Source organism: Lycorma delicatula, chromosome 10 (assembly GCF_047948215.1).
Source record: "Lycorma delicatula isolate Av1 chromosome 10, ASM4794821v1, whole genome shotgun sequence".
NCBI lineage: Eukaryota > Metazoa > Arthropoda > Insecta > Hemiptera > Fulgoridae > Lycorma > Lycorma delicatula.
In genome coordinates, this window is record NC_134464.1 from 61,448,496 (window position 1) to 61,465,044 (window position 16,549).

The following is a 16,549-nucleotide window of genomic DNA, read 5'->3' on the forward strand; positions in this document are numbered from 1 at the left end:
AGTTGTATTTATTTAAAGTTGTAAGTCTTATAAAGTTGTATAAGAAGTTGTTCTTATATATTTATATAAGAATTAAATTTTATTTTACTTAAAAAAAATAAATAAAAATACAGTTTTACTAATAAAAATACCATAAAGTAAAAAGAAAAAGTGAATAAAGAAGGTTTTTTTTATTAGTATATGAAAATGGAAAATATTTTATGGGTTAGAATTAATAAATCTTTTTAAAAAGAGTATCCATAATCAATTTGTTTCAAGCTATAATTTTATTTGGTGTACTGCATTGCTAAAGGAAAAAGCAACTTTTTTTTAATATCTTTATGGTGAACAATATAAAGGTAGGTACTAGACATCATCTACTTTATGCGTTCATATGTTTTGTTTGTCAGTTTCCAAATTATGTAGTGTGTAGTATTAAACATATTTTGCATATGTCATTCTAACCTCAGATTTTCTTATCAGAATTTGGATGAGAATTACACAAAAACAACTTATTTGTCATCTAATTAATTTGATAATTAATATATTGATTTTATCTAATCGTAATTATTGGTTAGCACATAGTTAGGTATAAATTAATCAGTTAAGTAAAGTAGTCGGTAATAAAATGATATTATCAATGCAATACACTAGTACACTATGTTTAAAAAAATAAATAAAATAATTATGATAAATGATTATATTACCTGAAATCCTTTAACTTTAATCAATTCCTTTTTTCTGTCCATAATATAAAACAAACCATCTTTATCATAATAACCTACATCCCCTGTATGGAGCCAACCGTCTTTATCAACTGTTTCTGCAGTAGCTTCAGGTTTATTTAAATATTCTTTCATAACCTGCAAGAAAATAGTTCAAGAGGTAATTATTAAGATGCTGATAATTTATCATGTACACTCAAGCTTTGAGCTTATGTAGTAAATTAAAAATGTTAAAAAAAAATTAATAAAATAAACTCCAAATCTGATAAAAGGAGATTCTCAATATGATACTACTGTTCAAGCTTTAGTATCAACACACAGAACAATTTCAATTAATCTTTTTTTTTTATTTTGTATTGGAGATTCTTCTGGTTGTCTCATTGTACATAGAAACAAACAATAGAGATAAGTTATCTGGATAAATACAAATAATTTAGTAAAATAATTTTTAAACAAAAAACTATTCAAAGATATTTTTCTTCCTTTTTTTTGTTGCATCATTGTTTAGAGTTGGATTATTATTTCATAATGACATGCGCCTGATATGATTTTGATATTTGTGATACTTTTGCAAGAAAATTATTAATTTAGAAAATTTTGGGGAAAAATAATACAATGTTGTGTAAACACAAAGCTTTTATGTAATTTCTTTGTATATCTTTAGGTTAAGATTGTAAATTTTACAACCAAAAAACACGAAGAGTCAGGTAAAAAGAAGAAAGAAGCAAGAAGAACATCCCACTTCAGTAAACTTGGCTTAGCCCTGACTCAGCTGCTATAAGAAGAAGATGAAGAGAAAAAAGAAAAATTTACAAAACCCTAATTCACCATCCTTCCTTCCTGTTACAATTATTAGCCCACCAACAGCAGATGCAATTACCTCCATGAAGGGAGTACATTGCACACTCCTATAATTAGGTCCAATCACGCTCATTTCTGCTAGACCGATTGGTTTTCAATGGAAGGACTAAATTGGAATAAAGAGAAATATGCAAATACTTTGCTACTCTTCCAAGGATACCCCAAGTAGTAGTTTATTTAAATTGATCTACAAAGGATCGAAAAGCAATTCCCAATTCCATTCTAAAATATAACCACCATTAAATAAATAAATAAATACCTGCTTGACATTAAGAAAGACCCAACAGCAAGGGACTGATGTCCAGGCTCGGCGATGAATAAAGGGATATATATCCCCCAACATCCTTGCATTCCATTCTGTTCCAAAAAGTTTTTTTTTCCATTTGTGGTTTATCCTTATTTTAAATAAAAGTAAAACTAATAAGTGTAAAATGAAATGTACTTTTTTTAAACAATAAAACTAAACGTTAATACTTTTTTACTTTTTCTATTCAGTGCTTTAGTTACTTTCTTAAAATTTTTAATAGCAAATTAAAGGTTAATAAATTGTTGATAGTGGTTTTAGATTGGTAACAACTTGTAAATGACAAAATTTAAAGAAAAATGTTAATTATTTTGTTTCTAATGCTGATTTTTTGAACTCAGTTATATATTTTTAAACATTGTTTTTTTTGTAATTTGTATTTGTAAATTAGAAAGCTTGATATCAAATTTATTGATAGATAGTTGTCACCATGATATCAGAGGTGGTTACAAGTTAAGCACTTTTTTCACAGGTTTTAAGTTGTTTTTCTCCTTCTATATGTATACACTTCTTTTTTATTTACCAAAATAGCTCTCTTTCATCTTCAATTTTTGTAGAAAAAAGTCACCAAATAATAAATGAACTAACAACATACGTTCAAATTTATAAAATTTGAAAGGTGAATTAAGAAAAATAAATATTAATCCTTTAAAGAGAATATTTTCCTACCTGATGGTTTTTATGAAAATATATATAAAAACACACATTTTTTGACTCGGTGATGATAAATATTTCAGAGTAGAAATTTGATTGTCGATTGCTGTCATCTATACCAACAACAAAAATTATTTACATATGTATTAATTTGAAAAGAAAACTGATGGATCTAAATTGGGTCTCTGTTCTAGTAGCATTTTTCTTTTTTTTATTATTAATGTATTTTATGTTTGGATGTGTGAAGATATAGTCCTTTTTTGAGGATGTGCAGGAAATTAAGGTTGTTAATGATGATAAATTTGTGATTTGCATCTACGAAGTGATTGGCAAATATTATCTATTTTGTTCTGTAGGGCTTTTAAGTGGTCATTGCATCATTGTTAGAAGCTGTGTCCTATTTTTTGACCAGTGGTATTTTATGGTTACATTTTACATTTTTTATGGTTAAATATATTTTTATTTATTATTTAAACATCTAGATTTGTGAAAGTGTATCAGAGAATATGCTAACAAATGTATTGTGTGTCCCAGTTATTTATAATATTGAATTTTATCTGGTCTTCAGTGACATTGGTGTGTCATGTATCTGTGGATCATACCTAAAATCAAATAGTTGATAGATGTAAGTGTGGATAGTTTTAGGTATTGGAAATAATGTTTGTTTATAATCTGAGATTGTTAGTTTTAATACATTTTGAAATTATTAGATGGAGTATAAATAAAGTAGAAAACCATCAGAACTTGATGAAGAAAAACTTCCAAGACAATATCACCTTCTAGACAATGTAGAACCAATAAGTCCAAGTGAACTGTGGCCCAGCAGCAAAACTTCAGCATTGTAACTGCACACAAAGCAGTTCATAAGAAGCTCCATGAAGTTGCTTCAAGAAGTCTTTAAAGATTGAATTATTTCTAAGGGCTAACGGTTCATTTCTAAAGGCCACTTCATTCTCCAGTCTTAAGCCCACCGGGTTTTTATTTCTGGGATTATGCAAACAGTAATGTTTATCGAGGAAACCTCTACAGCATCTAGGAACTTCAAACTGCTATTAGTGATTTCACTAAGGACATTCTACATGAACAACTTCTCACAGACTTTGAGAACAAGAAATGTGTGCAGATATGATGGATGTTTGTGGGAGCCATTTCCAAAAAAACTACTGTAAGTTGATATTACATATTTTTATACTAGTGTATGACAGGTGATGTGCGGTTACTTTTTGAATGCACTGCACTATAGGTTCTGTATAATAAACAAGTACTGAACTGCATTATTTTTCTCAAAATATATCAATTAACTAAAGTTTACCTGCGGTCCATATACACAAATTTCTCCTGTTTTATCAAAACCTACTGATTTTCCATTGTCGTCAATAACTTTAGCTTTTGACAGAGGTACTGGATATCCTACACTTGACATTTTTCTACTTGTATTTGGTGAAATCATAGCTACACTTGTCTCTGTTAAACCATATCCTTAAAATCAAAAAATAAAAGATGCAAATAAAACTAAAATTGAATAAATTCAGCTATATCAAACTTAATTTTACCCATTTAACATATTTGCTGTAGTTTTTTACTTATTTAATCTACTAAATTGAATTATTTTTTTACAAATATGAACAATTAGATGTTGCAATAAGTAGAAAGAAAACAATAAAAAATGTTCACAGTTTGGAATCTTAAGAAAAAAATCATATGGGACCAATATGATTTGTTCCTTGTAAGAAGTTTCCATTAATTGTTTCTTCACTACTGTCTTGGATCATACAAGACCACACCATTGTTGAATTACATTTATTTTCAGTAATGCAAAAATAAATTAGTTTTATTTTACTGTTTTTAAACAGATAATAACGTACTTACGAAACAACTTAACTCCAAAAATATACATCAAACAAATAGTAGAATTAAGTTACATAAGAGCATTTACTTTAAGAAAATATTTTTATAGAAATTCTTTTCATAAAATTATCCCTGATTTGTACAGTAAATGAGAAGATCTGGTGATGGAAGTAAAAACAAAATTAAAGATAAAATAATCAAGATACAAAAGTAGTGTTGAATAAAACAATTCAGAAACAACACTAACAATGTGTGAAAATAGAAATAAGGTTAAATTGAAATAATTTTTACAAGACTGATATTATTTTAATTTAAATATTTTATAAAATTAGTGAAAAAAATAAATGACAGTTTCATAATATAAAAAATAAAATGTTTAAAAGCATTCTTAGTTACATTAATATTATAAAGAATGCAGCAAAATTCAAGATTTTGTAGAAAAAATATTATGCACAGAAACTGATCATTGTACAGTTAACTGCACAACCTTAGTAAGATTCTAAAACAGAAAACAAGAGCAGATCCTAACCACTAGAACAAAAAGTGATACCTGCGTCTCGCACTAATCTTTGTAATTCTGAATTAATGTAGATGAATATGATACCTACCACAACTGACATGCTTATCCACAACAAATTTTATTACTTAATTTATTGCAGATATACAATTTTTTTGCACATACAAAGGCCATTCAGAAAGTACTCGGTCTGACAAACAAAACACAACTCAGGATTTTTTTTATCAATTTACCTTACTAATGTGGAAGCACTTTGAAGCGTAGATCATGGAGTATTACAGCAACAACCTAAGACATATGTGCAGGCGCATTATCATGGTGAAAGAGCATTTTATTTTTGGCCAGGTGTGGACTTTACCCTGAAGAACAGTCTTCAATAGGTTCAGTAGTGTAGTGTAATACTTCCCAGTATAGATCTGCCCTTGTTTACACAGTCTGTGAGTATCACACCACAATAATCCTAAAAAATCATAGCCATGATGTTTTTTGCAGGTGGAATTCTTTTCACTTTGTTTGGTACACATTCTCTTACCCATTGGTTGGTCTCTGTACTCATCTGCTTGGTCTCTGAAACATGGTGAATCCATGTTTCATCTACTACTATAAAAGGTCGAAGAAACTTAGCGGAATCCCGTATAAGTTTAAATGCACTAGAAATGTTCAGTTGAATATCTTTTTGATAGCTGTTAACAACTGCGGAATCAATTGAACAGAAAGCTTTCATACTCAAAACATCAGGCAAAATGTAATGAACATAGTCTATTAAAATTGCAATGTCAACCAAGCTTGCTTCAATAGGTGATCATTTAATATGGCATTGCGGATTTTTGAAAAGATTTTGTTGCTCGTAGAGATTTCTGGACATCTAGAGCATTTATCATTTTGAATGCATGTACAACCACATTTAATTCAACTACTCACTCTTTTACTGTCGAAAACGAAGGAGAAGAATCCTTTAAAGCTATATTTTGAATGATATTGAGATTTTAGATAAAAATGGAAATAGTTGATTATTATTATTATTTTAAAAGATTATAATAATTTACCGATCTTTGTGGCAGAGTAGTAGTGGTCTTTCATCCAGAAGTCTAGATTTCGAATCTGGATCAGGCATGACATTTTTCATGCGCTACATAATCTCCATTTAATATTCCCATCCACAAGCTTTGAAGCTGAATTTATCATTCAAAAAAATATACACACACACACACACACACATATATATATATATATATATATTCATAGAATAAGAAAAATGGGACTGTATGTTAAAATTAATTGGAACTTCTTACTGATTTTATACCAGTAAGAAAAATATATATACTGGTTTTATACTGTTTTATATATATATATATATATATATATATATATATATATATATATATATAAATAAAGTTAACAAGATCATTTCAATTTTATGTTTACGTTTTTTAAGTTGGTATCTTAATTTTTTTTTAGCCTCCAGAACCACCATTAGGTGTTACTTCAGAGGATGAGATGAAATGACAATTTTTTAGCATGTGAAAATGCCATGCCTGACCAGGATTCAAACCCTGGACTTCCAGATGTAAGGCCGAGATACTACCACTCGTGTCCCAGAGGCCAGCTGTATCTTTATTTAAGTAACATTATGTTACTTACAACAAACAATTGGTTGTGAGAGTAATTTAATATTTCCCCTCCACAGCTAATTTGAATTAAGTACATTTCTAGTCACTCAGCTTTACATGTTTGACCAGTTAGCAAATTGTTTTATTCAATCTTTTATACTTATTCTGCGCATTGCAGATTATATATACTACAACCGCTGCAATTTGTGTTTTTAATGTTCATTCCTTTAATAAAATCTTACAGTTCATTGTTTTACATTCAATCATCTTAATGGTATTTCTTTCTACTCAATTTACCAGCTATGAGGTATGGCTTTAAAACCTTTATTAGATTTATTAAGGACAAAATGTACAAGTTCAAAGTGAAGAGGTACTTTCAGAAGATTAACAACAATCTCAATATCGCAAAGAATACTCTTTCAAGAAGTGGCATGACTTTTCATTCAAAGAGAAGAGAAAAAGCCATTTTCATGAAGCTAAAATACATTTTTAAGGTGTGCAAACAAAAATTCACCCAAAATTTTGCTTTGAAATTCTAAATAAAATTTGACACAACGTGATGCTATTATGTCTGTAGAACAAAAAATAGACCATTATTTGTAAAGTTCATAGCACTACCATTATTATTTTCTGTGTATTAATATTATGATTGTTGAACACAATGAGAAGTGGAAGTACAGTAATAAAAAATTAATTCTGAATAAAACTGAATTCAAAAATGTGCCTGTATAATGAACAAGTGTCAAAATTACATCTTTTGTTACAGCTGCAGGTTATAAGAAAAATGGTTAGCTGAATATAATTTTAGCAGACTAATAGACCCATCTACAAAGTTCATAATGAGCTACATACGTAATATTATAACATAATACTCGTAGTATATATTATAATAATATAATATAATGTATATGTATAGCTTAAAATATATTTATCACCTTGTATCAAATATGCAGTACCAGGTAATTTGTTCACACACTTTTCTATATCTGATAGTCCTAATGGAGCAGCACCTGATACCACATAGTGTACATGATGGAAGTGTTCTTTTGTCACTGCTGGATGTCCACCCAGGAACAAAACCATAGGTGGTACTACATATAATACTGTACACTGTTAACAAAGAAAATTTTGTTAATTTCATCAAGTTAAAATAATTTTTTTAATTTATTTATTTGATTAATGAAATTAATGTTTGTAAAAAGTCTACCTTTTTTAAAGGAATTTTCACTTGTTTATTTTAAAAGTGATATTTTAAGACATACTGCTTCAAAATAAATGGTTTGTTTTATTTATTTTCATTCACTTTCTGTTTCTTAAAACTTCTTTATTACTTTTTAAAGTGTACTAATTTTCGATAGGTTCAATCAATTCTAAATATTTCTATTTGTCATATCCACTGATATTAATCAATTATTTATTATTATGTAATCTTAATTTCTATAAAAGTAATCAGCAAAGACCAACTGATGTTGCAGTTAAACTTTTGGCTTCAAGATCAAATATTCTTGAGTTTGATTGTCAGCAGAGGTCTGTAAATTTTCCACATACCTTTTCGCCCATCTAATCTTCTTCCTTAAAATATGCAAATATCGGTCTGAGGTTATATGCAAATTGTAAATTAAAATAAATAGAATGTATTTTTCCCTTAAAATCTTTACTCTGATAATTAGAAAAATTAGTAGTCACCTTTTATCAAAATAAATCAGTATGTTACTCAAGTGCTTTAAGTTTTCTTACTACATTTTAAACAATTATATTATTTCACTAGAGTTAATCCCCATACTTTAAACAAATATTTTATAAAATTCCTTCTAATCCCTAAAGTAAGGATTAATATTAGTCGATTTCTGTTATCAAGAAAACCTCTCTTAACTTATGTAATTTTCGTAACTTATTTGTCATTTCTATGACATCAAAACATAAAAGAAATAACTAAATTCTCAAGCATTTACAGGATACATCTCATTTTAATATTTACAATTTTGTTAAAAAATTATCTTACTAATTTTATTTTTGAGAATCAGTTCTGTAGCATGGCGGTAAAGGACACCATTTCCAGTTTTACAATTTTACAGAGAGCAGTTTGAAGTTTTGAAATTCACTTTTTCTAATTTACTTTGCTCATCACTATTCTTCCATCATAACTTTTTCTACTAAAATATCTTATTTAGGTTTACTCTAATAGATGTTATTACATATTTATAAATTTTTGTTTTATATTGAAAAAAAAAGGACATGGTGTCTTTCTTATACATCTATGTACTTATAATTGTTTTAATGAATTCTAACATCATGTCCTGTCATTTATGTAAAAAAAGTAGTAAGTCTGAAGAGAATTATGTTTTATTTTGCAAAAAAATATTTTATCAAAAAATACTGTTCATAAAAAATGATATTAGTGCAACATAACCACCTGATTTTTTCATTCAAGAGACAAAAAAATTGTGCAATAAAGTGATTTTACAATACTGTAACGCTGTTACAATGAAAAGAAAAAGGTAATTAAAAGATTTTAATTATTATAAAATTATTTTGTTCATACAAAAGAGTGTAACACAACATAATATTATTGTAACGGGCACTCAAAAGAAATTTACAAAGAACTAAAAACTATAATCATTTCTTCAGTAGTAATATTATTTACTGTATGATAAAAATTTACAAAAAAAAATAAAAAATAAAAAGTTATTAAATAGCAGAAAATCTCCAACATCTTCAAATGCAATTTACTAAGAAAACTAATATTCTAAATTAAATCTTTTATTAAAAATGATTTCCTCTAGTCTTCACCACTTTCTTCTTCAGGAAAATCATTTACTTCACTGCAGTTATGTATGTTTTGATAAAACAGATGACATTCTGATGGTAAATATTTAAGTAGAGTTAACAGGTCTTTGTATTTTAACAGCGATATCGGTTTTGAATCAACTCTAATGACATCAAGTACATCCAGAAACTTGACGTCATTTTTTCTCAAATTTCTTCATAAATTAACTGAAAGAAATTCTTTTCAACATAAGTTTCATATTTATAAAATAATTCACCAATATTTTCTTGCTGAACATTAATATGAATAAATTGTGACAGGTGTATTGGCTGCTAATGAAAACGTTTCCTGTAAATAAATGATGTCTTACTGTACAGTGATTTAAAATTCTTGCAATTATGTAATTCTATATTGCAAATATAATACTTTTTTGAACAATAGCAAACCAGGTGTTGCCAATCCCTAGCTGTCAACATCTGTAAGTAATCCATTATTTTCTTCTTGTTTCGTTCTATTAACACACAAACATTGTCCGCCTCCATATGTGTATAGTCTTTTAACACTTTCTTTTTCTGTTTAGTCTACAAAATTACCATAAGTTATTACTTCCGAGGATGATATATGTATGAATGTAAATGAATTATAGTTTTGTACAGTCTCAAGTTGACTATTCCTGATATGTGTGGTTAATTGAAACCCAGCCACCAAAGAACACTGGTATCCACGATCTAGTATTCAAATTTGTACAAAAATAACGTCTTTACTAGGATTTGAACCTTAGAATTTATGGATTAGAATTTGAACCTTATTTATGAAATTAGGATTTGAACCTTAGAAGAATTTATGAGTAATACACTTTATCTATGGATATTGATGTAAAATGTAGAAAAACTAATAACAATAGCCAAATTTTTGTTCTGGCCATAGCAATTGTCTGACCCTAATACTACTTCTTCAATTTCTAAATTTGGAATGTTTTGTTCAGCCCATTTTAGAATGCAAGAAGCTATTTCATTCCCATCACATTCTGCCTTACTTTCATCCCACATCATACAGAATGAAGTCTATCATTGGAATCATAAATTTTGAATTAAATATCTACAACTTCCTGCAGTAAAAAAATTTGTTATTTGTTAACAGTGTTGGGTTGGTAAATATTTCTGTAAATCAGCTGTCAACACCTTTACTGTTTGCATCTTGAGTATGTTTTACTTTTTTTTTATACCGCTTCTGTGATTCCTTAAGGTGCAATTCATAATTACTTTGAACAGATATTTTATCACCTGAAGTTAATTCACCTTTTAATTTTGCTAGATATGAATCACAGGTATCTGTTTGTGCTGATTAAATAACAAGTTGAATTTTTGTTGAATTTATCTAGGCACTTTTTTCTACTTTTTCTTTACCTATTTTATTTCAGCACAGAATTCTTGATAAAATGAATAGAATTTCTCTAAATTTAAATCGGGACTTAAATATTGTTTCTTAATTTTCAAGCATGAATATAGCTCTCATATTTTGGGATAACATTTACGAGTTGAATAACATTTTGAATTATTTCTTCAGATGTTTTCATTAAGGTTTATGCCATACTCTTTTGGATATTTTTATGATCCCTCCAGGTTCAAAAAAAAAAGATGTAGCTAGTGTGTTTACTTTACACACCCTTATTTTTACATATTTATGTTTAAACAATATGAAAAGCATTTCCTTTAGTTTTGTACCATTTGTACCTCTACATCTTTCTTTTGATCTTACTTCAGTACAGGATGCAATAAACTGTCTTTTTAAATAGTGAGACTTTCTTGAATCCCAGTAAGCCTTCAAAATTTCATTTCATTGTAATTCAGTAATTTTTTAATACCACTTAATTTTACATATACATGGAGATATAATTTCTTAATAAGGTATTTTCGTAGAAAATTTTATGATGGAAGGAGATGATGAGCAAAGGAAATTAGAAAAAAGCAAATTTCAAAACTTCAAACAGCTCTGCTATAAAATTGTAAAAATGGTGATGGTGTCCTTTATCTCCAGAGAACAGAATTGGAACTGAAACTTGAGATTCAGCAATATTTTCCGTTTACTTACTGAGTCTCAATGTGAATACCTTACATCTTCCCAGCTCGATACAACCTTCTTCAGTCTTCCACTTCCTCTAAGAATCAGTACATTCCAAAATCCAAAAATCATATTTTGTTTTGGTCCAAATATTGATTAATTCTGGTTAAGGAAAGACATTTCCTTCTCTCCTACTTAGTAGCATGGTTTATACTGTCCATATTTGGCCACAAGAGATTTGCTACAAACTCTTGTGGTGCTAGTGTATCACAAAAATGTGAGATTGAAGATTGACATTTAAGTAAGTATGTTACGTATCACCAGCTCATACATACCCTCAGCTGTGTTAGTAAACTTTATTACAATTACCTGATACTTCAGTAAAAATTAAATCTATATAAATATTGATTTTAAAATATAATATCATTGGATAGATTTTGTTTAAATAAAAAAAGAATTTGAGTAAATTTTCACAAAAGTTTTATAGTAAAATGGCATATGTAATAACATTGTGTATATGGTTACAATTAGTACATAGGTGTCATATTAATAGTAATGACAGTATTACATTTAATGCCCAGCATGTAATTTAAAATATGCTCTAAGAATTTCAAGACCGTACAGAATGATTTGCCAGAATTGATATTTTAAAAAATTTGTAGAAACTTATTTTTTGAGTTAATTTTGTTATATCTTATATGCCAGTTAATTTTGAGTCTTGCCTCTTAAACCATAACTAACCTCAATGGATTACACATTTTTAGTTTATTTTATAATTATACACCTCCATTTTTAAAATGGCTACCTTATTGAACAGTCATAATTAGTTATAAAGCAAGTGTAGTCATAGATAACATACTTTTTTGTATTAATAAGCCATCCTCAAAATTTAATTTTTCTAATTTTATTGCTTCTTCCATTTGTAAACTAAGAAATTAAGCGTATGAATTACATTTTTATTTTACATCAATTACATTAAAATTGTCCTAATGTCTATACTATATAATCATAACGCACTGATATAGAATAAATAAGACATTATGATTCATAAACTTGTTTGCAACATGTAAAAGCATTGTTTCTCACCCTACAATATTTATGATGAAATCAGATGATAAAAGTGAAAAATTAAAAACTTTACAAACTTTCTTTAAGGTTTCCTGAATCACTTTAATGGTTTAGGATAGGCTCAGGTTATGACTGTTAATTGTATCTCTTAAAATCTTATGGTTCTACAAATCAACATATACTTAAATAGCAGTAATAGAGCTATAGCCCGGAAAGTAAAAATATCTTAAACACATTTTACATTATTCAGAAAACAAAACACGGTAAAGTTATGGTTACATGTTTTTTAATTAAATTCCTTTTTTTAAATAATAGTTAATTTTTTGAAATAGTTAATTTTTTCTTTTACTTTTCTGAATAGAAATCCTAATTATTTAACCATAATAAAATACCCTGGATCATCTCATATATACAACAATTATTCATACCTTTTGTTCTTTTAGTAATTTCAGATATGATTCCGCATCAAACTGTGGTAAAGTCACTATTTTTGCACCATGCATTAGCGTATCCATTAAAGTAACAGTAAAACCATAAATGTGGAAAAATGGTAGCACAGATGGTACCACATCCTGGAAATCTCCTGGAAAATGTAACTATAACATTCAATACTGTAAATTTACAATTTATCATTAAAGATATTTATTTTAAAAAATACTTTAAAAATATATTTTTATAGTCTTTATTTGAAAAGTTGTGGAGCAAAACAGCAATGGAATCTCTCCCTCCTAAAGCCAATAGAGAGTAATCAAATAAAACTTTCAAAGAAAACGTTCAAAACCATCAAATAAAACCTTCAGAAAGAAATATGATAAAGCAAATAGAAATAAATAACTTTAAACTATTTTTTTTTTTAGATTTGTTAAAAGAGTGAATCAATCACCACTGGAACCATATGCATGTGTTGTGTAGAGCACAGGAATAAATAGAGTACCTTACACAACATGTGTAGGATTAAACAGAATAAAAAATTGTTTTTGGAAGCAACCTCTCCTACTTTTCTGACATACTAAGGTCACACATATTGACTGGATTGTGTTAAATGAGAATAAATTTGCTTTCCATAAGAGAAAGTTTCTTGTTTCACAAGTCAGAAAAAAACAGCTTAGAAATTTGGGCAGAATTCTTCACAATTTAAGAAGTAAAATAATTCTCACCAACTGAAATTAAAAATCTAGAATTTTTATATTTTAAAAACAAACTGGAGTTGCTCATTGATCTATTTTGTATATTTTAATAAATGTCACTTTGGCCATTGTTTGCAGATATTTTTCAGACAGTACGTTCTCTAGATGTTGAATGCTTGTACAAGGAAGCAAACAAGAAAAAAATTTTAAAAATTAATACATATATATATATATATATATATAAAGCATATGAAACTCCTGGTAACATAAAAATCCCAGTGTGGGATCAAACATCTAAATTGGTTCAGCTGTTGAGCTGCTATATTGGAACAAACATACATACATACACCCTAAATACATTAGAATCCCTTATGGATAGGCGTGTAGAAAATGGTTAAAAACTATAAAAAATCTGTAAATTAAAAAAAACTACATTTATAATAATAGAAACCAATTTTAAATTTATATTTTAATTATTATAACTTGTATGTTGTAGCAGAATTGGCTTCATTAAGAATGAAGAAATAATGGATTACCAGAGCAATGACTGGAAAAGTGGATGTTAGAAAAATATACAAGAAGAGATAAGGAGGGAAATGACACAAATTGTACTTGAGATGCTTCTGTACTAAAAAAATATGTTCAAAGTTGTAAGCAGAATGAAGTTAAGGAATAAGTGTCTGTGAATGAAAAAACCAGTTAGTTGGATAAAATTGGATATGACAAAGGTAATATTAAAAAGTTAAATTTGGAAAGATGCAACATAATTTAAAAGAAAACATTTAATAAAAAGAGATAAATATCAAATAGTAAAATGAAGTTAGGCTTAAGGAAAGTGTAAAGCACATTACTTGCATATAAATCAGAAAAAATAGGCACAAAAAAATAAAGGGAAAAGAAAAACTGGAGCCATTTAAAATGTGGGATGGAAGAGATTGAAGAAAATTAAACAGGTAGAGTGAAAAATGAGATACAGAGGAGAATAAATCAGAGTAGAATATTAATCAGAAAAATTAAGAATAAAAAAAAATAATTAACTGAGATATACTATGACAGGAGAATAATGGCTTAAAACAGGGCTAAATGGATCAGTTAAAGGTAAAAAGAGAGGCTGAAAAAGAATAAAAATTGTAGATGAACCAAAAATAAATAGGCATGAAAAACTCAAAAGTTTTAGATAGAAATTGAAGATTTTGGGATGGACATGATGCAAGAGACCTGCAACAGGCAAATAATCTTAATATGATGAATATAAATATTGAACATTTTTGTTTTTTTTCATTATTCTTTGCCTTCTGTAGAACTCAAATATTCAGCATTGTATTTAAACTGGCACAGTTTATGTGCCTGCATTTACTCATGCAAATGCAGGCACATTAATTTTCGTGCGCAGAACAACAAGATAAGAGTGTTAATTAAGATTGGGTGCAAATAGACAATACCGTATCACTATATTATTTGTAAGCTGTATAGGCCAATGCAGTTAGTTTTACAAGATTATTATTTATCTATAACATTATTTAACAATTTAAATGATATTACATAATATTTTATATATATCTGGAAGAAATAACAATAAACAGGGTGTGAGCGCATAACAGAAATCTTTTTTCTACAAAAATATGAAAAGTTGTAAGAAAATATCATCCTGAATAGATTAAAACTGGATTTACAATTATGGATTTAAACAATGAGCCATGAACTCAATGTCTAATTCTTTCAAACCAAAGTATTAAACCTTCATTGTTGAAACAATACCTTAGTACTCTCTCTTTTTCTGTTTAGCCTCCAGAACCACCATAAGGTATTACTTCTGAGGATGATAAGTATGAATGTAAATGAAGTGTAATCTTGTACAGTCTCAGGTCAGCCATTCACGAGATGTGTGATGAATTGAAATCCAGCCACCTGGCATTAAGGAACACTGGTATTCACGATCTAGTATACAAATTCATATAAAAGTAACTGCCTCTATTAGGATTTAAACCTTAGAACTCTTGACTTTGAAATCAGCTGAGTTGCAATGACGAATTAACCACTAAATCAATCAGCTTGGTTGGTTTTTTTGATTTTCTTGGCATTTCTCCCACCACCACCACCCCATTTGGTCGCCCTAAAGCATAAGACCGAATGTCTGTGCTACAAATAGCTACTGAGCCTCGAAACAGTTTAGCGACCAGTATCCTAACTAGCTCCTAGAGCTTATCTAACAGCATGAGTGGAATAAGTGTGATACCATACACCACTCGCTTGCATGTCCCACTGCCCACTTGTCATATATCACTAAAATGGGTAGGCGCACCCCGTCAACTACTAAAACATATATGACTATCAATAATTAAATTTATCTCATCAAAGATAGCAATTTGCTGTCACGCCTAGGCTGCTGAATGCCAGCAAGTACCTGTCCACCATTAAAGCGCTTGGACCCTTAATCTGGCTGGTAGTCAGACATATTGGTTAGCTTCCTACAGCAGCGTGGTAGGAATTTATACATACACACACACACACACATACACATACACATGCACACACTCACACACACACACAACACACACACACACACACACACACACACACACACACACACATATATATATATATCAATTATTTTTTATTACTGTTATTAAATGATACAACCCTTTTACTGTAAATTAAAATTAAAAGTAGTTTTTATACTGTTAACAAATTAAATTATATATAATTTTATATCTGTTATTACCACTGAAGTCATATATTTGCATTCATAACAATTATTTTAAAATTACAGGTATTATTACAATAATTTCAGTATTTTTACTTCCTTGTTCGAAGTAAAGGAAGTATTGTGATTCAAAATTTTGGTTTTCAGATTTCAACGGAAATATCGGCGTGATGTCTGTTCATACGTATGTACCTATCTCGCATACTCAAAAACGATTAGCTGCAGGATGTTGAAATTTTGGATTAAGGACTGTTGTAACATTTAGTTGTGCACCTTCCCTTTTGATTGCAATCGACTGGACCAAAAGTGACCAAAAAAGTCCAG

At 28.5% G+C, this 16,549-nt stretch overlaps 1 protein-coding gene across 1 annotated transcript in view; it reads right to left on the reverse strand.

Annotated features, from left to right (window-relative positions):
* LOC142330877 (uncharacterized) overlaps nt 1-16,549 on the reverse strand; it is a 47,233-nt gene that overhangs the window by 1,636 nt on the left and 29,048 nt on the right. Inside the window, exons 5-8 of the mRNA XM_075376343.1 lie at nt 12,823-12,977; nt 7,434-7,608; nt 3,836-4,002; nt 687-842 (exon numbers count right to left, since the gene is read on the reverse strand). Coding sequence (XP_075232458.1) covers nt 687-842; nt 3,836-4,002; nt 7,434-7,608; nt 12,823-12,977 — 653 coding nt within the window. The remainder of the gene's footprint in view (nt 1-686; nt 843-3,835; nt 4,003-7,433; nt 7,609-12,822; nt 12,978-16,549) is intronic.